The 25,228-nt window shown below is 35.3% G+C and overlaps 1 protein-coding gene across 2 annotated transcripts in view; it reads right to left on the bottom strand.

The window, feature by feature from the left end:
* Window positions 1-25,228, bottom strand: part of LOC110832673 (protein DOP1 homolog) — a 36,621-nt gene that overhangs the window by 7,641 nt on the left and 3,752 nt on the right. For both annotated transcript variants that reach the window (XM_022069895.2, XM_087347739.1), the window contains exons 2-26: window positions 24,510-24,638; window positions 24,274-24,364; window positions 23,969-24,155; window positions 23,678-23,843; window positions 22,895-23,084; window positions 22,490-22,665; window positions 21,341-21,485; window positions 20,668-20,804; window positions 19,789-20,056; window positions 15,285-18,005; window positions 14,193-14,636; window positions 12,838-13,041; window positions 12,361-12,512; window positions 11,696-11,891; window positions 10,971-11,131; window positions 10,060-10,291; window positions 8,926-9,059; window positions 8,193-8,352; window positions 7,972-8,109; window positions 7,155-7,388; window positions 6,178-6,304; window positions 5,566-5,734; window positions 4,682-4,893; window positions 4,025-4,177; window positions 3,000-3,195 (exon numbers count right to left, since the gene is read on the bottom strand). In XM_022069895.2, coding sequence (XP_021925587.2) covers window positions 3,000-3,195; window positions 4,025-4,177; window positions 4,682-4,893; window positions 5,566-5,734; window positions 6,178-6,304; window positions 7,155-7,388; window positions 7,972-8,109; window positions 8,193-8,352; window positions 8,926-9,059; window positions 10,060-10,291; window positions 10,971-11,131; window positions 11,696-11,891; window positions 12,361-12,512; window positions 12,838-13,041; window positions 14,193-14,636; window positions 15,285-18,005; window positions 19,789-20,056; window positions 20,668-20,804; window positions 21,341-21,485; window positions 22,490-22,665; window positions 22,895-23,084; window positions 23,678-23,843; window positions 23,969-24,155; window positions 24,274-24,364; window positions 24,510-24,565 — 7,049 coding nt within the window. In that variant the 5' untranslated portion in view covers window positions 24,566-24,638. The remainder of the gene's footprint in view (window positions 1-2,999; window positions 3,196-4,024; window positions 4,178-4,681; window positions 4,894-5,565; window positions 5,735-6,177; window positions 6,305-7,154; window positions 7,389-7,971; window positions 8,110-8,192; window positions 8,353-8,925; window positions 9,060-10,059; window positions 10,292-10,970; window positions 11,132-11,695; window positions 11,892-12,360; window positions 12,513-12,837; window positions 13,042-14,192; window positions 14,637-15,284; window positions 18,006-19,788; window positions 20,057-20,667; window positions 20,805-21,340; window positions 21,486-22,489; window positions 22,666-22,894; window positions 23,085-23,677; window positions 23,844-23,968; window positions 24,156-24,273; window positions 24,365-24,509; window positions 24,639-25,228) is intronic.

The following is a 25,228-nucleotide window of genomic DNA, read 5'->3' as shown; positions in this document are numbered from 1 at the left end:
ATCAGTATAATTAATAAATCTACAGGGAGTCATTACAGTGCATTCACTTTTACCTATGAAAGGAATTTATTGTAATACTCAGGTGTAAATCACTTAACAAGATTTCACCTCAATCCTGTAATTTCACAGTATTTATATAATTGCAGCTATGAATGACACAAAATATTTTCAAAATAAAACAGCTGAGTATTAATCTACTTTCTTGACTAACAATAATAAAGTACTATTTCATGGATAATTCCATAACACACAGAATTAAGTATTTTATTATATCAATACATGGCAGACTTTGTAGTTTCAAATGGGACATACAGTTTAAATGTGTTAAATCCAAGTGATTAAAATCTGCACCATATCAGCATTAGTTTTATAAACTGTTAATTGTGCAAAGTGTAAAATGATTGCAGCAGGAGTGGAAGCAAAGCTCAAAAAACTTACCTTTTGCATGAAGGATCCAAGCTAAGGTTAGTCATATCAGCAACAATCAATGTACAGCCACCAAGAAAGCTAGTTACAATGGACATACCAATAATTCATCACCCCCCATAATAAAAATCCAATCATCAGTAACAGAAAGATGTTGTGAACATATTTACTTGCGTAATTTATGCATTTTTACCCTAAATTGTTTAGCTGTAAAACAGTAGTGTTATACTCGGTAAGAAATCGTTTAGAAGGGTTGAAAGTACTATGAGAATGAGGACAAGTTAAGATAATCAATTAAGACCAAGAAGGATATCATGGTCATTACTCTTGCTTCATATCTGGGAGGTCCGAGCTTCAAATCTCAACCAAGAGATTGGATATCCTGAGGGTTTTTTTGTGGTTTACTGTAGTCTCTCCAAGCAAATGTGAGAACAGTACCTTAAATAAGGCCACAACTATTTTCTTCCTTTACTTTTCCAATTCATCTTACACAGTAAATACCACAGCAGCATTATTACATACACCAAAATTAAATGACTTTTCATAGTTCTCACTCAAAATGTGAAGGATTTGAAAAATTATGTTAAACATAACATAGGTAACGAAATATAACTGCATGGCTGAAACTTTTCTGTCTTTTTTAACTAGGATTTTTCCTTGTACTGTTGTAAAACATAAGGACGTGTTATTTCATGAAGGAAATAATACAAACTAGAAATGCATAAATTATGCAACAGAGGTTAGAACAATATACAAAGAGTTAAGCATCTGAAACAAATTTTTGAAAATACAAAAAAAAATATCAGAAGGGTTTTAATAAAACAAATGCTCAGATTTCTATTTACCTGTTGTTCCTTCTGTACTTCCCATCACCAAGGATATATTTTCACCCACAAGGGTGAGGAGCAAAGAGAAAAAACAAAAAGAAAACCTTAATTAATATCACAATGATCCCACACAATACAACACAAGACAAAAACAACACTTCAAAATACAAACCCCTGCAATCATGTTCACATGTTAGTATGTTATTAAAACAAGACTGGACATGGTTAGTAACTTATATTAAACTACTAAAAAATGTTACAAATTACAATATAATCTATAGACTGTAATGCAAATTTGAACCAAAGGGAGAGAAAAGTCTTAACTGGAGGGGAAAAAGAAAGAAAATGGCTGTCTCCTGGGTTGTAGCGGCATATAGTCTGGCAGAAGTTTACCAACATTTCACAGGTCCACTCATCACCCCGATGATGGAGGCAGCAACGACCTAATACATTCCTACAGCCTTCTTCTGCCAAAGCCTGAACTCTGTTTACTGTACAAAACATTTATCCTGGATTCAGAAACAGCCTTGGAACATGGCTGGAGTTAAACATGTGTGATAATATCACTGCATCTCACAACAAAATACATCACATATTTTTCTTGAAGAAACCTGAATATGACTTTGCATAAAGTAATGTGCCTATAATTTTAATTTTTTTATATAAAACAGCTCACACACAGTTAGAAACAATACTGAAAACAATGGACTGAAGCTCTAATTCTAATAATAATAATAAACTGTTACACATCAGTTCAGAAGGATGCCAGTACCATTCGACATAGTTTTGTGCTTACAAAAATAGGAACTTCACAAGAAATATAATCTTGAAAAATATATATTGGCTCACAGTGAAACTGAAAAAAATAACAACAAAATTGAAATTCTGCACAAATTTAATTGTTTAACATTAAAGTAAGTTATTCCTGCCATATTACTTACAATAAATAGACTTATTTGTTACAGCAGAATGCAATTTAGAGTATCCTGCACTTCTGCTATACTTACATACTTATCTTAAGCTGCAAGCAATATCACATTTAGAGCAAGGGGCACATGAATTCAAATTCACAACACCCAACTGTACGTTCCTTACTTAATTTACATAAAAAGATCTGATGTTGAACAGACCAACATCTTTACCAATGCCTTAAATGTTCTGCAACTATGTAATAAAATGTAGCTGTCATTACACAGTTTTCTAAACAGGTAACAAAATAAAATCCTGGATGTATATTAAAGACTACTAGTCAATGAAGCTAAAATTTGTCTGTTTATTATTACGAATCTAACAGATCTGTTTGAAAGGGTTCCAAAGTGCTAATAATTGTTCAAATGGATTGCCTTTTTTATTTGATATAACCAAAAACTTCGACTGTCTGAGTTTGAGAATGAAACTGTTTCGTGCTTTCTATAAAAGTACTTTATAACCCAGATATCAAGGAAACACTATTAACCTTTAATGTATGGGAACAGAGAATTTAAACCATGAAACTAAGGAGCTGCCAGCCAGACTGAAACTATGGTGTTTTTAACACTATAGTGGTTTACTAGCACAATGCATGGCAAACTGGACTGTGTATAAATTACCACACAGTCAATAAATGTTAAATGAAAATATTCCTCAGTCCAGGACCCTAATTATTATAGAGTTCTATTACACAATTCCAACTTCTTATATTCAATGAAAAATTGATTTTGCATGAATGTATGTTACAGTGAATGTGATATACTGATTACTACATACCTAAATTCTTCTGTGTCAGTACTCAATTCTTGCTCAATATGGAGGAATACTTGTACCATCTCACTGATAATATTAGGCCACAGCGATGTAACATGCTGTGGAGACATTCGTGAAAGCAGCACCCGAAAACAAAGGAACACCTGTGCCTGAATAGAAGGCACAACCTGAGGCAACCTCAGACTGTCTGATAGTCGTTCTAGGAAAAGAGAAAAAAATTATTTTCAAAGCTTTATTTCATCTCTTGATGTGGTGACTCGTACGTGCTGCACTCCAAAAGAAGAAGAAATGTTAGGATTTAACTTATACTGATTTTGCCCACAGCACACTATTTTATAAATAAGCCAGTGCCTCACAACAAAAAGGTTAAAGGTTAATTTATGAAATCTGCAAAAAATCAGTATAAAACAAGAAACTGTACTAAACTGCCTGAAAGCATACTTCAAAAGGCATTTTGAATTAATTTATCATCTTACTATGAAGACGCAAAAGATGTAGGGAGAACAATTGTATTCTTAATTTGGCTTTCAATATTTTCATGAAATGTTGTTATGGTATAACACAGCAAATGTCCTTACAGAAATGTTAGAAGTGGAAGGTTTAATCACACTAGCAATCACTGTAACCAAGTACGCCCCAAGTTAAATGAGTTTAAAAAACTATATATCTGTTAAAAACACAAACCTTATCATTATTTCACATTACTATGATAATTTATTTGGACATTATTCATAGTCATTATTACAATTATACCAATTATAAATTTCACTGTTCTGTCTTTGGTTTAAGAATAAAGGGAGGAACAAACTCTGAAGAGAATATTAGGCAGTCATCTTCATCACTAGGCACAGAAGCAGCTGAGAAAAACAGAATTATATAGGAATAGCAACAACTTAACATGGAGGCTAAGCACTAAACGAGTCTACCACAGATAATAATATAATGGACAATTATTTGTAATATTATTATTTTATACTAATATAGACTAATATGCATGGTCATAAAACTTCAGAATGACATTAACTCACCTTGTATTTCAGGCATATACTTGTGATACTGATCAGTTTCACTACAAAGAATAACAAAAGCAAGCCTCTTTAGTAACTGTGCTCTCTGTTCATATTCCTGTTCTCGACTGGAGAAGATGCTTAGAGAACCACTCTGAGCCACAGACACTCGACCTGCAGGAATAAATGCGTAATTACAATTATAGTTCAAAAATACATTTTAAAAAAAGCACAATATTCCTGAAACTACTGTACTGCATGACAATAATCAGGTAAATAATATAATAAAAACTAGATGCTAACACTTCTAACTTGGACCACAGATTCTGCAGTATTCTGTATAATTTTAATTTCAGCACTTTGGAAGGAAAAGGTTACAGACAAATTGCTATAAGTTTGGATATGGCCTTCAGCTTCATACACACACAGCTGCAGTGCCCAACTTAAGAGCACAATGCATTTCCAACATCTGTAAACACAAGATTCTGTGTTTCCTTGCAGTGATACACATTTATAACATTAATGCCTCTAAAAACAGTATAATTACATTTTTACTTCTCAAAACGTTTCACAACCTAGCAAATAATTATCTAATAAAAGTAATGATAAATGCAGGTTATAAATGAGTGGAGGAAAAAGTCGACATCCTACGCGTTATTAAAGAAGAGATGTACTTACTCATTAGGTCTCTGAATGTTGTATTATCATGTGTCATCAAGTTGTCCACAATTGTTTTCCAATATGGAAGACAGTTGGCTTCCATTTGGAATAAAGCTGGATCAAGAAGTAAGTCAAAAACGTCTCTACGCCATGCTTTACGAGTGTACTGGTAACTACTCAAGCTTGCCAGTAGCTGCGAACATGCATGAAAACTAGGTATGTTGCGACGACTGCAACAAAGAAATAATACATATAAATACATTACACAATAGAAATAAAAACTGTTTCAACTGGAAAATAATAAGAAAGGCACAATCAAGTCAAAGGATTATTCAAACTAGAAAATAAATAACTTTCAGGTATGGGATTCCACTGGTTCCAGTTTGCTTATTACATGAAAATTTGTATCATTCTGATTTTTATCTAAAAGTAACTGGAAATTCATTTTGCCCAAAACAAAAACAATACGCAGAATGATCTAAGTTCATATTATTAACAGACAAATTTTCTTGCAAGAAAATGAAATTTTATACACAATAAACATGGATTATGAGTATACTAATAACAAAAAGATTACACTATCTAGGGAACTATGTTTATTAAACAGACAAGAGTTACATTTCAGTCTGGTAGTCATGACTCAAAAAATATTAACTCACGCCTTAAAAGGGTAAAGTATATGAAGCACAAAGATCTAAAGTCACTACTTGTATCTCCCCAGATTTTATTTCTTTCTGTTCAATATGAGACTCAATACACCTCACACAAATACTCCAAAACATAAAGGGATTCTTTCAGTTTGCCAGTTGGGCAAAGGGTAGCAAGGCCAAAAATACCACAACTTTATGCATTTTCCACAATATATTACTTCATGTAGATTAAATGTACAGTTTAACCCTTACGTGTGATTCTTAAGATATGGCGTAATGTTGTACATCAAAGCTGTGAGCAATGCTACAACCCTTTCTTTTTCCTGGCTACCGTAGCTGACATCTAGGAGCGGTGCTAGCAATTCTGCCAGAACTGCCTGAGCTTGCACACTATACTGTGCTGTCGACAAGCATGAAACTCCTGAATAAAAAAGGGAAAAGGGTATATCACATATCTAAAAAGTATTTCTCTGCACATACATTTCTGCAATACAGAGATCAAACAAGTTTTAACATAATTTAATTAAATTTGAAATCACCAATTATTCATGTTTGGACTGGTCACATTGAATATTCTAACAGGTGCCAATTTATTTTATTTTTCATCTATGATCACTTCCTGTATCTCCAATCTTTTGTACTTTTAAGGTTAAAAGTTCAAGTTCAAACTCATTTGAATATTTTGTTGCACATATCACTTATTTTTACTGAAACAGTTACTTTGATGCTTATCTTTCACCTTATCATATACATAAACGAAAATGGCGATCCTCAATCCAAACATTTTTCACTTGCAATTTAACTCATTTAATTAGTGGATATTATGCTCACAAGTCACACCTTAGCTTGAGGAAATAAACCCACCTGATCCTTCTTTATCTTTAGTTCCTGAAGTTATGGCAGGTTCCTCTTCTCTCACGGCCAAGTTACGTCTCAACCACGTTGTCTGTTCTAAGCAAGCTCCAGCAATTTGTGAACAGGATTCCACAAGCTGTGAAAGAATAAACAGAAACAAGCTAGGTAACAGTTTCTTCAAGAAACACACACACACACCTATCCCATGTAAGACAATCAAGCTACCATATTTACAATTTTCAATCCTTATATGAAAAACATGTCATCTGATGAGAAAATACTTCAGCCCTTTAAACCACAGTGTTACCCTCGGTGGACTAGTGGTTAGCATGCTCGCCACTGGTTCGCGGGTTCAATCCTGGCTGAGGTCGATGGATTTTAAAGGGTGATAAAAATCCGTAGCACAACTTCCTTCAGAGGGGAAGTAAAGCCGGCGGTCCCATGTCATAGATTTACGGCATGTAAAAGAACCTTGCGAGCATGATACGAGATGTTTCGTAAGCAAAATTCAGTGGCCATTTCTCACCAAAGTCTCTCCTGATTCACTGCTTCACTGCTAGATGGCTCTGGCAGTCAAAATCAGGAGTGAGTAGAATTTGTGCAGAGTCAGTGGGCTAGTCACTCACTACTCTTAAATGCACGCTTTAAAGACTATGAAACCTCTGAAAGGAGGCCCTATGCTCCACTTAGGAGTTACATGAACTATCTATCTGTCCATCTTTAAACCACAGTGGGAACTACATGTACTTCAGTACACAATACTCTACATATCACAAATGTTTAAATTATGAAATTCTTTCATCTTCTGTGTTACATGCCATTGTAAATGCTGAGGATGTAAACTGCGGGGATTTAGAGGCTACTTCACAAGAAAAAAAGGTCATAACTGCACATACAAATATTGCAAGAAATGCATCAGGACTCAAGAACAATGGCAGTAAATACAGCAAACACCAATGTGAATAAAAATATTCTCTAACTCAAACCTTTGCTGTTATATCCTGTAGGTCTCTCATGTCTTTCTTCTCAGCAAGTGGACAGCACTTCTGAACAAATTCATTGAGGATGGCAAGACTGAGAAATTGAGCTGGAGGTGTGAGGGTAAGTCCATCCCTCAGCAGTCCAATAAGTGAGCCCCAGCTTTCAGCAAGCTGTGGGCCTGAACAGGTCTGCATGTAGCAATAGAACAGCTCCAGAATGCTCACTTCTAGAGTCAAGTCCTGCAAAATCATTTCCTTTAAAATAAACTAACACTTCTTACAACATCCCAAAAGGCAGTCATCTTCAAACTGTCCCTTGTTACGGAACAGAAAGGACTTCTATCACTATACCAGCCTTCTTTTTGGCCAATTTCATCATAGAAAACAAAGTCCTCTTGTTTACTCAGAGCACTACTATCTGTACCTTCTGGATTAGAGGAATATAACACATGTAATCATGAAAATCATATCTCAGAATTCACCTTCCAAAGTATTCCATTTGTGTAACAGACCTGACTTCACCAGAAATCCAAACTCGGGGCAATATGGTGATGAGCATGTCTAGCAGTAAAGAAAAATACCCACATCCATTTTTTTCTATAGATGGAATTTAAAACAATTTTGTGAGCCAATACCAAAAGCACATTATTGATCATTATAACATGACTCCTATAAAATCGTATTGGGTGATCAGCCAGTCAATGGTGAGTTAAGAACCAATGTTGGTCTTTAACACACTACTTACATGGCCGATCACCTGAGATTTTATAGTATTCAACTATCTTATAAGTTTTAAATCTTATATTATAACATGGTTACCAACCTTCTTGGCTCCTTGTATTGGGGGTGGCTGTTTTACAACCTGATGAACGGTCTGAACAAGTGTGTCAATAGGCATGACACGAATTGCTGCTACTAGGTACACCAACACTTGCTGATCAGGACTGGCTGTAGGAACCACCTGCAATTACACAGTTACAGAATATATTTGGCAGTTTAAAAATCAATGGAGTAAAAATCTTACAATTGTCAATACTAACTAACCTTTCTAGCAACTAGGGAAAGTTGTCCTTTCCGTTCTTGCCAAGCAACAGCAATTGCAGCCAGGAAGTTGATGCCATGATGAAGAGAAATAGGACTGAAGAATTCAAGTAGATGGTGCTTCACAACACGAGGACTTCCCAGTGCACAACGCTGATGTTCCCTGTTGACGGAACAATATGATTCTTATGTTCTATCTTTATTTATGTCCCACAATTCTTTCTTTGCTACCCTCCACTTATTCTGTATCATGTTGAGCATCAATATACAAACTGGTTCAAAAGTCAAGATATACATGAAAAGAAAAACACATATGAACATGTTTTTACTTACAATTTACTAATACTTACTTAATAACTTTTCATGTCTGGCCTTGTTAATGTCTTTACAAGCATATGCATAAAAAGTATTTTACTTTAAGAATTCAAAATGGTCACATTCCATGTTGATACAATTTTACAGCCAGGGTGTCCTGACTTTTGAATCATCCTGTATTTTACTAATTAAGAAATGAGCCTAACTAAAGAATGTTCATATTTTAATTAAATAAATCAATCAGTATTCAACCATATTACAAATGACCCATATCCTCAGTTGTTTAATCATTCGGATTCTTGTCCCCCTTATTTAACTACAAACAATTACAAATAAATTAACTGAATTAATTTATACTCAGGAACTCGCAACAAATACATGGTAAGAGAAATACAGAATGAAATTCATGTAACATATTTACCACTCATTTCCAGCTATAACAGCCTGCCACAGCACTGATACACTGGCAATGATACGAGGCATGTTGCTAAGAACTGTCCTCCTTGCTGTAACGTGGGGATCAAACTGACCAAGCTTCTCTTTGGGGACTGGATCCTAACAGACAAAAATATGTGAAGTTAAAACAATTTATACTGACAAGATACATTTTCCTCTACATACAAAGTAGTTCCATGTAACATGTCCAACATTTGGTTGGTTATGAGATTTTAGGTCCTCGTGGCAATAAAGATGTCAATAATGGTCTTCTAGGTTATGGCACCACATAATCTAGGTGAGTACCAACGTTGTAGGAATATACTGCCTCCATCTTCAGGGTTGAAGTCCACATGGTATGACAACCCAGAAGACAATCACCAACATTTGGTTGGTTATTCAACTATTTTAAGTTGCTGTATATACCGCAGAGGTTACATAGTGCTGATAGATATGCAGTAGGATGACTGAATATCAAATCAGGAGGGATGTAAAAGGAAGCAGCAATGGTTTATTTATACACTATCCAAGAATTGTTTATAGAGAGTGAGGGGAAACACAAAAATAATTGGGATAGCTGGTTCCCAAGAACAGATTGTAACCAGTCACTTCTCAAATGTGAGTTGGAGTCATCTATTCAACATCTTCCATTTATAACAACTACTGTGAGAACCTAAAATCTCACACTTTCATTACAGTCAATGACTAAGATGTCATAATCAATGAATGATAGCAAAGTTGTCACATGACAAGAAAACAATGTATTCTTGTTTGCAATTAAAAATAATGGTACTGACTCCAGTACTGGTTCCAAAACAATATCATATAAAATTCGTAAACTTGTTCACAATCTAATACCACTACGCATTTCACAAAAGCATGAACACAGACACAAGAGAAATGGTTAGGATGGATCAAAAAGAACGGATGATGCTTCATCATAAGATTATGCCTTGCCTGATAAAAATAAAGTGGAAGACAATGATCTCCTTGACATTCCTATAAAGTTTTGTGAAAATAAAACTTCAGAACTTATTAGGAGCTACACAAAGTGACTCCATGTGTAATATTCCACAAAACAAGTCAAAAAGTTATACAGCCATCATCTGAAACAACAAACCTGCTGTAATGGTGTTGGCATGAACACATGTATCAGGTTATTAAATATCTGGCCAGGATTTGCTCCAGGTATGCCCATATACATAGTTCCAGAACCAACCAACATCTGTTGACTGAAAGCATGGGACAGCTGCTGAGTGCTATCCAGCAGGCAATAGTGGCAAAGCACAGTCAGAGCTTCCAGCTGTGTCACCATGTAGTCTGCCGGCAGACAGCACAATGCCACTGGGGTGCTGCAACAATTTCAATGAGATACACTTATATCTCGCTGGGAAAGTATATTTGCAACAGACAATTTGAAAATGCTTAACAAAGTACAAATCTTGGAAGAATGAAATTAAGGAAACATTAAGTTTGGATCCAATATCAAAAGCTGCTGTAGCCACCTGTTTCCAAAACAATGCAAATTAGGAAATATAAAATATGGTAATAAGTTTTCTCATTACTGTATGAGTGTGTGTAACATATTACACATTCAGGAAGAAAAAAATTACAAATGTTTGTCTTCAAGATAATATTTAGATCTATGTGTGACAAGTATTATGATATTGCATAATGAGAAACAAAGTTATTTATACAGATTACCTCGCATGGTTACGGCAGCAAGACTAAGATGGGTGGGGCATGTAACTTGGAAGCACATACAGGAATTTCATAGAGAATTTTGGTGGGTAAACCTCTTGGAAAATGTAAACTTGGAAGACTGAGGAAAAAATGGGAAGATAAAAGATCACAGCGAGATGTGAGATGCTGACAAATAAAAATCACTACTTTCAACTTTAAATGTACAAAACAATGCAAGCACTTCTGATCTTTGCAAGCTCCTGCCTTACACACCACTCAAAATATACACAGAACAATAAACAAATGCTAATGAATTATACATATGGATAAAAAAATTATAACAATTACCATGAACTACTAGAAGTTCTGTAAACTGCCGACATTTTCTCCACATTGCAGCATAATTGATTCACCACACTCATCACTACATGTGTAAGGGACTGGGCCATGAAAGGAAGTGCAGATGTAACCAGAGTTGTCCAGTGCTGGTGTAAATGTCTTGTGTGGTCCTAGTGGGAAAAAACCCACAGATCTTTACAATTAAACATTTATAACATTACTGCTTCCTTCACCGGCTAGCTAGTTAGGATAGATCAATGAATTAACATACAGTCCATTCATTGATTTTGATATTACTTTCTTTCGGTCATCACCTCCTTCAAATATTAATTTTTTTGGACACTGGCAGAGCCAACAGAATATTTATTTGATTATGACAACTTTCAAAGCACAACAATGTTCATATTTTGACGCAATTACTGTTTTTACTATTATACACTTCACAAGAGCAATCAAACTTATCACATTCAAAGATTGTTGGCTTTGAACTTCGTAGTATCAGAGATGAAAATAACTCGCATTATAACATTGCAGCAAATATGGCAGCACTAAATAGCCTATGGATAAACACATATAAATGCCAATACCAACAATGTTGCTAAAACCTGCTTGCAATATTTACCACTTTTCGTATATAATATCTTTACCAAGAAATAAAACAAACAAGCAAATGAAGAGAATGACACAACTTTAATTCTTCTATACAGAAAATGTAAACAGGAACATCAACAGACCTGCTGAAGAGCACTAAGGATGGCTGCAAGGAACATTGGTTGCTGTGGAATCACATGACCAGCAATGTACTTGAACTGATTTGCAGGAAATTTGCTCAGTGAAGTCAGATCCACCTCTTTGCTTGCTGTAGGTGTTTCACCATCACCTTTTTGAGAGTTTACTTGGTGTTCAAGCATTATCAGTGCTAAGAGAAGTCTGGAAATAGAAACACAATTCAACAACTATTATATTGCTTTATCTACACAAGAGAAATTCCAAGAATATTTACAATTTGTTTCATCAAGACTACTTTCATAAAAACATTGTATAAAATAAATTATTCAGCCAACACCAATCACATTTTGTATTATAATCCTTAGCCTGTGAAACAATGGAATGAATTTTTTATAGTAATATATGTTTTTCTTTAGTTTTGAGCACTTCATAGAGCACACCTAATATTTAGGATGGGAAAACTATGGACAGTGAAACATGAGCAGTGCTCAGGATACAAATGAGTGGTGTAAACTTTATGTTAAAAAAAGTTATATTCAACTGCAAATATTAATAGTTTCCATATACTGTCTCTGTCCTGACCAGCAAGAGTATTAGGTTTCCTCAATACTGAAAAGCCTGCATATCCCTGCTTATTGTCCTTAATTGAAAACAAAGTTCCCATTCCTACCTAAGCAATTGAATTTGAAAACCTTCAGAATGATCTGAACCTCGGTATTTACATCTCCCAGCATTTTCATTTCCTTCTACTACAGGATCATTGAAGTATACTATTTCCTCTGTGAAGGTCCTCTGTTGTGGTAGATCTTCAGCTGAGAATGACTGCAATTAAAAGCAGGTTGAAACAGGCAAATGAAAACAAGCAACAAATTTTGTTTAAGTAAGCACAACAAAAACTATTGAGTTTTGTACTATAATCAACATTATTATTTACACTTTATACTGTGAGTCTGTTGCTTTTTACTCATTACAGTATTTCACTGAAAACTGACAGATACTCTACAACTGTGCACAAAATATTATTATATTGGCAGGGAAACATAAATGTAAACACACAATATGTTTGTCCAAGTGAGTACGTGAAGAATCAAACAAAGCATTTCACAAATAAAATTCAATAAATCGAGCATGGTTTTTCAATACATACCTTAAGAGACTGAACTTCTTGACTATTTGCAATGGACTTCATGTTATAAACACTGGAGAGAACACAATGAAGAACCACCTTTTGTACCTTGCATCGAGACAGTAAATCAGCTATGTAACAAGCAAATCCTTTGCCACTGTCTCGAACTATGTAAATTAACTCAGAGCAGATAAGCATTAGAATCTCGGCACTTGCAAGCTGTACCTTTAAATGGAGAACAAATACAACAATCAGCCACATATTAATAAAATAATGCACAATACAAAATCTCATTGTTGACATACAACACTAAAAAACAAATGAATATCTCAAAATTGCATTAGTTGGTAAAAAATATAACATGGAATAATGACACACAATAAGCAAGTGAAAAAAGCAAATGATTTCTACATTCTTTTCCACAACTTTATTATATGGGGCATTACAAATAGCACACCATAAAAAATATTCAGAATCCAATACTTAAAACAAAAAAAATATCCATATGCTTTAAAGGAGTATAGAGCACATCAAATTAATTCAACTGGATACTATTTTCTTTGGTGGTCTTACTTCACAGATGGCAGGCACTTCACCCACAGCAAGGTAAAGCAGATGACATTGCAGTACTGCTACCACCATAACAGGAGATGAAATGTATTCAATCATGCTATGTTTACGAGAGATTAACATAAATAACACACACTTTGCTTTCTCTTTAATTGGGACTACTTATAACAGATTCCATCACACAGCAGTATATTAGATGAAAGGCAGTTTATATTGATATTATTTACGAATATAAATGTCTCTGGTTTCATGAAGATTGGTATGAAATTGTTACACGTAAAACACCAGTAAGTAGGAATACCATACCCAACATCTCATCAAACATACACAAATTAACATCTGTATGGTTGCCTACATAAGGTATGATGACACTGCCTTCGATAGACAAAGTGCGATACATTCATGTCAAAGAAGGTTATTCAAGGAACTGGAATCAAAACTTTAGAAGCATGCAGAACATAAATTAACAGACTGCAAAAATGTTAAAAAAAGATAAAAACAAAACTGAGATCAGAAGCTAACAAAATATCTTATAATTCATTAAGGTATAAAATGAAGGTTGATTCATAATACTGCTATTACCTTCAACACTGTTAATTCGCTAAAATAATGGTTAACAAAGTTTATTGTTCAAAGAGTACAAGATCAATCTGAATTCCTGCCACTTATATCATAAATAAAATTATATACCAATGTAATGAGAACCATAAAATTGAAGACAGGAGTACAGGCAATTAACAAAATAAATACTAACTGTATCTCAGACTATGGGCAATAATTGATACAGCTGCGGTGCAATAAAATACCTGTCTATTTCCTGCAATTTCCTCTTGAGTGAGTCTCATCTGTCCCAAATTAGGATAGTAGCTCCTGGCAAAATACAAACACACAGAGATCAAAACCTCCAGGTACATGCTGCTTCGATATGTTGCTCCAAACTCTCCACTTGAGGCAGCAATATCACCATGGAAGCTTCTACCAAAGACTGACTTGCGATGTCTAGCAAGTAGCACAAGAAGATCAGAGCTTCTGGCAACATTAGCAAGTCCTGTGGCAGCAGCAGCACACAGGAATATACGAGCATTTGTCAGCAAGATGCTACGAAGTGAACTGAGAGCATATAATGTCCGATTCGAATCATAAACACCACAGTAGAGTAGCATGTGTGAATGCAACTGATGAACTCCAACTCCCATTGGTTGCTTGCCAGGTGATTTCATATCAAAACGTTGCTTATTCTCACTTTTAACCTAGAAAAAAAAACACTATGACTGACGATTACTTACACAACAATGTGAATGAACACATTTGGAAAAAATAAATGAACTCTATTCTAATCCAATTCATTCCAAGTTCACATATCTTTTAAAATACTGACTACAAACACTGAGAAGCTGAAATAGCTCAGTCAGTACAGGAACTGACTATGAAATAGAATGGACTGAATATTTCATATTTCTGCATATAAAAGTCAGGTATGTTACAAGGGTTTATTCTTCTATCTTCTGTAGTATTCTGCCTTTCACCAAATCCGAAGAAACCATTTTTCAACTACTGGAGACTGAGATTATGCACCTTAAAATCTGATTAATATGTAAATTAATATCCTTTCTCCCCTCAAAAGAAACATCAAGATAAAAACAAAGACTTCTATACTCTGTATAGAATTGCTTTGCATCCTATAGTTAGCTACGCAGAACCATAACTTCAAAGTCTACTGAAGGTAATGTAAATTTTACATGTTTTTTTCTTCTGAAACTAATTAAATATTATTTTCTTCAGACTATGGCCTGCATATAAATTGTCCAAAAGAAGATAAGAACAAATGTTGACAATTACTTAAATATAAATGTAATACTACTTAGTTAACCAAACATATTTCTGCTAAAATTACTCACCTGACTGCCCTCAGCACTTTGACTGACCACCATGTGAAGCACATCATGCAATATCTCTTCCACGACATTGACACTTGAGGAATCACCACTGCAGGGACTCCCATTTCCAAAGAACTCCTCAGCCGTTGTAGATTCTTCCAGATCTCCAAGCATTTCCTCATCCCCCACAGACCATCTCCGCAAATCTCCACGAACCACTTCAAGTCCATCATTCATATTACTATTGGATGACAAATTTCCACCACTGACACTCTCTTCATATCCTGTTGCAAGTCTCTGATCAACTGTTTCAAGTTTTGAGACACATTCCACAAACTCTGGATTGGACCCCTTCCTGCTACTTGAATCTAAAATGTCAGCTGGTTTTTCTTCCCTCCCAATTTCACTCTGATGGAACCTAGTTGCATTACGAATATATTTATGTGCTGTTACAACTTCCCCATTACTGAAGTGCATCGAATCATCTTCGGTTGCAGAATCATTAGAAGTATTGCTGTTGGTTGTATTAGATGAAAAAGGATTTACAAATACTGATATATTTTGTACCTGAGGCTTGGTTAAAGAAAGAGCATTTTCATGTTCCTTAACATATGAATTCTTCTCAGTTATATAATGGTTCTCTCTTTTTCCTCCCCCAACAAGTGTTGTTACAGCAAATATTCGTTTAGCCCTCACAGGATTACTTGTCACTTTTCTCCTTTCCTCTTTACGATCTTTCATCTTTCTCTGATCGGTGGAGTCAGAAACATGATAGATTACATTTCCATCAACAGAACTAATTGCATAGATCTTTGCTGTAGCTGAAATCTCATCTGGATTGTCTCCACTTTCTGCATCTTTCACAGCACACGTGAGAACAGTGTTTGAATGTTCAATGTTCACATGAAGAACACTCATTCGAGCTGTGACAGGGTCCAACAACATAAGAAGAAGAGGATCCACCAATCGTGATATATCTCCACGAAGGAGGGAATGCAGTAACCATGATTGTGCCTGCAATTTTAGAGGGCAGCTTTCAGCTAACTGAAGATTATCTAACATCTTCAGGAGTGACTTGTCAAAAGTTCGCAAATTCCTATTTATTCCCGCTTTGGTTTCAACTTCCCGCCCAATATGCCAAAGAAGAGTAAACCTCTGAAAAGCATCTACTCTGCGTTCAATATTTTCGTCTGTCAAAGACTGACCTATGATATTTTCAACAGCATCATTACTGGGTAACACATTATGTAACTGATGTAACAGTTCAACACAAGAGACCTTGTGCTCTGAGCTCAATTGGCCAAGATGGTGCCACAGAGAATGCACCAGTACTGGAACTACATTTGTATGATGTTCTAAATACTGAACATGCCATGGTTTTAGGAGAGGCACCATAACAACAGCTACAACACCTTGGTGTTCACTCTCAGAGACTCCTGCACTCTCACACTGTGATCGCAAGAGAGAGATCAGGTCTAGAAGTGTCGATATTGCAACTAACTGGAGTGCTGGTGCACTGCTTAGCCAACATGCACACACAACTAATACTTGTAGCCACTCGGGAAATGACGTAAGCTCCATAGGTTCATCTGCGACCAGTGATGACCCTCCTGGAAGGCAATACGTTGGAAAAGTAGACAATTCGACTAGAAGGCTTGAAGCAACTTTCACTGGCTCCTCCCACTGCTCACTCTGACACACAGTCACTGAGTTTAGATTAACCCACATTTCATAACTGTTAGTCTTTAAGCTTGTGCACCTGGACGATGAATGTAAAGAGTCATGTAAATAAGAAATGTCTTCTTTACCAGGATTTAAACACCTATACAACAAATTTTCAAGTTTTGCTGCACGTATCTCAGTAGTTTCACAAGGAAGAATGACTAGCAACTCCTGAAAAAGTTCGCATATTTTTCTGCCACTTATAACATGCTGCCCACCGACAAATTTGACATAGAACTTTTCATATTGTCTTAGGCTTTGTTCAAGCATGGACTGCTGCTTGCTTGGAACCTGGAATTCTGGGACAACCAATGGTTTATTGGATGATGAACCACGTCCACTTAAACTGCTGTCCATTTGGTTCAATCCACACTCTATAGAAGGTCCAGCACTTCTACTTCCAATATCTGGACTCTCTCTCCCCATATGAGACATGAATTCTGAACTGATAGCCTCAGCACTCTTTGTTATGACCTCTGCATGTAAATCTTCAGTAAGATTTCTCTCCATGCCATCATTCCTCACTACAGATAACAAAACTGGACTACTTACGGAATAATTACTGAGGGAGGTCTTAGAATGCTTAGTTCGAAATTTGGCACTGTGAGACTTTTTCATTTTGGAAGATGACTTCTTTGTTTCAGTTTTGCCTTTATCTGTTTTGCTACTTTCTGAAAAGTCACTGTTAGCTCTACTACAATTTAACTGCCCACTTGACACGTCACTACAGCTTTTGGCAATATCAGATTGTATGTTACATTTAATCTTCTCTTCTGAATGATCAAGGGCAGAAATTTTTGCACTATCTTGCTGGTTGACTAATGCTGATGGCTGGACTCTGGAAAGAACTTTGGCACAAAGTTGAAGACTTCGGGCAACCTCTTGAGGCAACAATGCATCACAATATAGTGTTAACTGTGTTACTATATGAAGGAATAATCCTGGGAGATGTTCACTGGGTGTGTCCATGTATGTTTCTAACGATACTGCATCTAAGAGGAATTCAGTTAAGGTGCACACCTAGAAAAAAAATCAACAAAAATGGTTATTAGTTATGATAAATGTTGAAGTAACAGACCAAGCTATTATTTAAGCCCTAGTGTTTGGTCAAATATTCACAGCATTATATACAACACATAAATGTTTAAATGTTTACCAACTTCAAAGTAAACAACTGTTCCTGTTACATTGAGGAAAAAATTAAAGCATACAAGTTTTAAGAATACTATCCTGTTCTATCAAATACTACTGACTGGTCATTGCAGCACTCACATAATTAAAAAAAAATTATATTCTAATTTTGGAGTGTCATTCAGTTGTCGTGTTTAGAAAGCTGAATTTTTTTATTTCCATGTAAAGAGATGAGGCAATCTATTATCTCTCTTGTATACTTATACAGTTGCATACAGGGACAGTACATTACACAAACAATGAAAATTATTTGCTGCCACTTGAATGACAACGGTTAACTAGCGTATGCTGGGTCAAGTGTGTGAAGGGATTTCTTGGACTTTGGGGAGCTGAAATTAGTAGCTGCCCGCAGCCAGATATCTTAAAGTATACAGTGAAACCTCTATCCATCGTTCCCGGAACTATCGTTTTCCCGGATGCATCGTCCGTTTTGTTCGGTCCCGGATACATCCCATATAAAATAATGTTACATTTTCCCGCTTCTATCGTTTTATCGCATCGATCGTTCAAAAATCTTAGTCCCGCCCCACAATTTTTACGCAATGATCGTTTCTGAGAAATTAAAATGCTGGGTTTTGAGATAAATTAATACCGAAAGACGCACAATGTTTTTGGAATACACAGTAGCGGTAACCTGTTATGTCGCCCAACCAGCACAGATTCTTTTGGAATGAGGGGTCAGTGGTGCAGGGGTGAGAATGGTGGTGCCCAATGTCAGAAATTTTACGAGTTTAATTAGGGTGCACTCATATTTCGTTCCAGCAATGCCAGATGGCATGTGCAGTGTGAATTTCTTCACAAATGCTTTTATTATAAATACAAAGGAAAGGCGGGCGGCACTTTTCATTCTTCTGGTTCATCTTGTGTCTTCTAAAGCTACGTTTCGTTGAGTTCGGCCGTAATAGTATTTCCATTCTTCCTGTTATTGTCCGTGAAGGGGGTGGGAGTGGTGAGGAAGAGGAAGACGACGAATGCGAGCCCGAAGCTGTGCCGAGTTTTGCCGAAGCATTGGCAAAAGTGAAGTCGTTCTTTTATGCGCATAATATTAGTGAACGTGACGAGGAAAACATTTTGAATGTGGAAAGGGCTCTGTTTGGCCTAAAACGTAAAGTTTCGACAAACCAGTTGTCCATTAAAGACTTTTTTGGTAAAAAGAAGTAACTTTGAAAGAGAAACATTTTTTTTTAAAATTTTTAATGCTTTCCCGCAACTATCGTTTTCCCGTATGCATTGTTTTTATTTCCCACCCCCGCCGAAAACGATGCATCGAGGTTTCACTGTATAAGTATCAGAACACTGAATATCCAGAATTAATAGTTATATAGTTTTATAAACAAATACAGCCTCTCTTGCAGAGACTGAGCTTACCATCTGCATATACTGCCTATGTATACATTGTGTCTTTATTACTTCAGGACAAATGGGAATAAATCCTGGATTAATCAACTACATAACTGAATCAATGATTGTAAAAGAAATTCATAATTAAAAAATTGGCATCATATCCTCATATTGAAACATTCATGTTTTAATTCTTACTCAGAAGAATCAACTGGAAAGTCTACTGTTTCCTTTCACATCATAATTTTTACACTGGTAATCTCACCCATACCTCTAAAAGGTTTGGTGGTCCACTTCCAACAGGTTTAACTTCTTCTTTGGGTGTTGACCCATTCTCTTGGCTTGCTGTCTCATCATTTGTTGTTTGCCGTGCACAGGCTTCATCAAACAGTGTTCCAGCATATATCCAAATGTAGCATGGTTCCAGGGTACTGAAGAACAAGTTGGCACTCTTGAGCAACTCCTGACTTCCTTTGTGCATAGTTCCGCCACCCTTTCCAAAACTGTCATCATTACTCTCACATGCCTGGTATAATGCCCTGAAAGTAAGAACGCTTGTAAGCTGATTAAACAATGTTTCTATAATGAAGTGAAGAGCCCATAATGTAGCAGGCAGTTTTATGCAGTAATCATTTAGCACATTTAAACTCTTCTTAATAGCACAGAATGACATCTCAAATTAAAATGGTTACGAGATATCTGACCAAATCAATATAAGGATAACAGTAGTATTGTAAGGGTGACTAAAATATGTAGGATGATGCACAGGCAAGACAAGGCAACAAGAAATGCACGTATATTTTGGATTAAAGATTGCATGGAAAATCAAACCATAGAAGAAAGAATAATATTGAAAAGGAAGCTCAGTGAAATGAAATCAAAGAACAAAGAGTACATTTAAATGCTCAGGATACAATCACTTCTTGAACAGGTGAATAATCATACTGCTCACAAAATATCCTGTACTGATCAATCAGTTTATCACCTTGTTTAATCTTTCTAGTTTCCATTTTTAAAAACCTACATTACTTTTTGGTTAGATCTGTATTTAAAAATGATAAAATATACACAACTAAAAAAAGTAAGGTGTATGATGCTTCAAACTCCTTAATTTTAACAGAACTGAAAGACTCGACATAAGGAACCTTACCTGAATACTTCATATAGAATATCATCCAGTATAACCGGGCCAATATCAGGCTTATCTAGCAGTGACACCAACAACCTGTAAGGACGTAAGTCGTGAGGAGATTCTCCCTCTCCTTGACTCAAAGTAATTTTGATAGCCTGTGAAAAAATCATCACATGTTAATGAGCAAGTATGTGTTTTAACTAGTGAAAACAGCCCATTAAAATTTAATGGGAAATTAGTTCTTCTGTATCTTCATCCCTTAGCCCTTTCTTACCTATTTCACACCTTTTATTTCATTCTGTCCCTTCACATGCATTCCTTCCAGTTTATATCATCAAATGAAAATGAGGCGGTGATGAACTGACAAAAATGAAGGACGAGAAGTCTAAGTGATTCAAGCACTATTCCAATATGAAAGTGGAGGTGTCAAAGAATGCCAGCTGTATTTAGGTATTTATTTCTGTTGGATCTATGATACTATTTATTTGTGAGGAGAACTGTTTTAATCAAATAATACTGTTTTCTAATGGTAATATTGAGAATGTGGGCCTGCATAATGATAGGGTTACATAATACGTTTAAAAATGCATGAAACACTTTTCTGAGAAACACAATGTAACAATGCCCAATCTCAATTTAAGAAAACAAACCTTTTAACACTGCAGTAATGACATTTATGAACATTACAAACCTGAATTAGCATTTCTCTTGAATACATATCAAAATACAGGTTACTACTTGATCCTTCAGAGCTCTTACTTTTCTTTACTAAAGGATGTTCTGAACTCAGTAATGAAATGTTGACTTCTGATCCCAACAGCCATGCAAACAATCTCCTGCAAAAAAATAACATTTTAGAAACAGCTTTAATACTCCACTTTTTAATACAATAATCTCAATAAACAGTGTAACTTATATGTGCTTGATAAATGCACTTAGTACATTTTGTTGCCAGAAGCAGGTTACAATTGTGCTTCTTCCATACAAGTTCATCTCTCCTACAATTAACTAGAAAAAACAATTCAATATGCATGCAGTGGTAACCAACTATTAAAACTTTTAATTGAAATTTATGATATAACATATCTGAAGACATGTTAATGTTGAAAAACATCATACGTTTATAAATAAAATATGAATGACAGCAATCCCCTAACAACCACAGTTTTACCAAGAGCAGATTTCAAGTATCCACTGTTTCCTAATTGTATCCAATTTTTTGAACTGCAGTATTTGGTTTCATGTATCAGCTCTTTTTTTTTAATTTTTGTACAAACAGAAAATGCCAGTGGCTTCCAAGTCAAGAGAATAGCATTTTCTGGGGACAGGACTGTAAAGACATCTGAAAATCGCTTCCAGGTTACCACTGCAGCGTGTTATTTCATAACATATTCTTATATTTTATGTATAATTTATTCTGAACATGTTATTGAATATTACTTGTTTTATGAAGAAACAGCCAATTCAGGCTTACTAGCAGCCATAGTTTCCCTAACCTGAATTCCCCACAAGTCTTGGTCTCACAAATTGTGGTTATGCCAACAAAGTGCTTTTCAGGAATGAAATTACCAGTTGGCAAGGAATTACAGCACTAAGAAAACTACACAAAATCAAAATAAATTGTAAAAACTCTACATCTGTTCAGAATTATGACATACTTCTTTAAAGAACAATTCCTTTCCAAATTTATCTAAACTAAATACATGTTTTACAAAAATACAAAAGTGTGCATACAGTAATTATAAAAAAATATATCAATGATGTTTAATAAGCAGAATTTGCTTCAGTAATGATGATGATTAGTAGGAGCCAGAACATATACTATTTTCATTCAGTTTACCTGTTTAATGACATATCACGCCGGAGAATAGTTACAAGAGCAGCTGTAACGAGGCATACCATATCTGCTCGAACCAGTTGGCTATTGTGCATGGGGAAACCCACTAGGAGCAAATCCAGAGCACTCCTTTGAACTAAAACACTTGAATCCTGCACTCCAGCACACAATGCATTTACCTGAAAAAAATTATATATATCATATTATGTTATAGCATACAACTATCCAGATTTTCTTAAGGAACCAATCTCTAAAAATATAACCACCTAATTATGTCACAAATATCTTCTTTAGTCTTTCATACTTGTGGTAATAAAAGTCAGCACATCAAAATGTAAATGCATCTACACAGTTAACTGTAACATGCTCTGTATTAATTCACTGGCAATCATACCACCCGTCTCTTACCATGACATCAATGTTAGTACCCATTATATACAACTGGTCTTCCATAGTGTGTTTCTTGTTGAAGTGAGACAGCACAAAAGATATAGCAGGTAGGCGAATCCCACTATTAGATGCCAAGCATTCCCACAGGCAACCATAAAAATGACTTCTTCCCACCTCATTACATACTTTCTCAAGCAATGAGTTGGTCCTGGAAATACAAAGCATATATAATTTAATTATTCATTTATTCTGAAACAATAAGATGCCCACACAAGAAAAAATATAAATTATTCTTTGGTCATTAAATAACGCTGGTCTGACTACAGAGGTTATATATACATGTGCGAGGTGTGGGGATTTGGAAGGTGGTGATCACTGCCTATTTTAAGGAACTACCTCAACATTCACTGGATATAATGAGGGAAACCACTATCAAAAACAAAACTACCGCATCAATTTGCTCAGCACAAAACATAAACTGAATCCATAAAGTAATAAAAGAAACATTATTTTCAAAACAAAAAACTGTAAAAAAGTGACTGTGGTTGAGTGGATCTCTCTCCTGATTAGTATTCAAGAAATCCTGGGTTCAAACCTCAGCCTGGAGAACAGCTATATTGAATGAGATTTTTTGTGGTTTTCTGCAGTCCCTCTATGAAAAAGCTGTAATAGTACTTTAAATGAGACCACAGTAACTTACTTCCATATCTTTTTTCAATTCATTATTCACTGATCATCCTACTGCTCAATGCTATGTAATTTAAGCAACTGAAAGCATCTTTAAACAAACCAAAAGCTTACCTGTCAAAATGGTCAGAACCCTCTTCAAGACCAGGTAAAACACCACTAAGAAACCCACTAAGTCCAGGTCGCAGCCTTTCACCAAGTGGAACAAAATGGGTTTCATATACAGTTAGAAGAGATGGCCGTACATTCATTGCAGCATGACCCAACAGAGGAAACAGACCTAAAAATAAGTTTGGAGGGCAACTGACAAATATATTGGCATGGTCCGAAGAATTGGGCAGGACACACACAAAAGGCTTATTTCAGACAATTATTTGTTGAATTCATGATCACAAACGTACTTACCAGCACTATAAATGAACAACTCATTGCTGAGTCTATTTGTACCCATACATTTGAAAATGATGTCGTATGTTTCCAGTGCCTTCAGATGGACACCAGACGGCAAAGCCGGATGCATGCACTGGGCCAGACGCTTGCTTATTTTGATGCGGCGTGGAATAACAGGAAATTTCATATGACTTAATAACACCTATTAAAACAAATACACAATTCAACACTCATTCCAGTATTTTATTGAACTTCAAGAACATAACATTCAGAATGTTAACAAATGAATATATTTAATTTATAAATAAAAGTACACTTACTTTGTTAAGCTTTCCTAAGGCTGATATAAGATCTGCCCATTCACTTGTATATTCAAAATTCTTCAAGGCTTTGTCTACTGCTGAGACATACCTGTCAACACAAATCACTTCAGTCTAGAGGTTTCTGATGAAAAACCTTAAAAAATGTCACAACTTAAAAAGAGCAATAAAAACAATGCTAAGTTTAAATTTCAAATCATTACAGTAACAAACAATATCCTAATACAATTACTTACACTCTGTACTTCGAATCCTTCATGAGTTCATATTCCTCCAAAGCAACTGACCCCATTGTTGAAATATGTAATGTAAAACTAACAAGTAAGGTTTCAATCAGTCATTCATTCATCTGACTTGCTGTTACTCTGGAACAAGCAACACACAAAATATATAATCTATATTGAAAACAAGGTTATATCTAACATATGTCACAGCACTTGTGCAAATATTTACTTGCTGTCTATCCTATCTGGTACACAGAAACAGAGTTCCATATCCATACCAATGATGCATTGGTCAGTTTATAAAAAAGACTACACAGCCTTCTGTCTGTTTGTGCACTAAACACTTGATTCATTTATCACAGTATTTGTATTTTTATATAACTTTTTTAACATAATTTAAATTTCCTACCTTCTACCAGCTGCCTTTTCTCACTAATTGGTGTAATTTTCTAAATACATTTGTTGCAAATCTGTATCTATATTTTATCCATTAAATCATTTGCACTTCTTTAACTGTGTCTTATATTATTTAACAACACTATGTGTAAGATGAAAATGGAAGGTAACTAGCTAAGGATCTGCAAAGAGGTGATTAAGAAAGAATTACTCTATCTTGACAATGACCTGGAAAGACTGAATATGGATAAACAATAGGCAAGCCAGGATCTAAATAAAACTCTGAAGTACTGACACCACTTGGTGCATTTCTTGTACTTCTCCACACTGTAAAA

Source organism: Zootermopsis nevadensis, unplaced genomic scaffold (assembly GCF_977971745.1).
Source record: "Zootermopsis nevadensis isolate Lab colony 2312 unplaced genomic scaffold, Znev_1.0 Znev_ptg000012l, whole genome shotgun sequence".
Lineage (NCBI taxonomy): Eukaryota > Metazoa > Arthropoda > Insecta > Blattodea > Termopsidae > Zootermopsis > Zootermopsis nevadensis.
The sequence above is the reverse complement of the archived record's forward strand: the minus strand, read 5'-3'. Positions and strand labels throughout refer to the sequence as shown.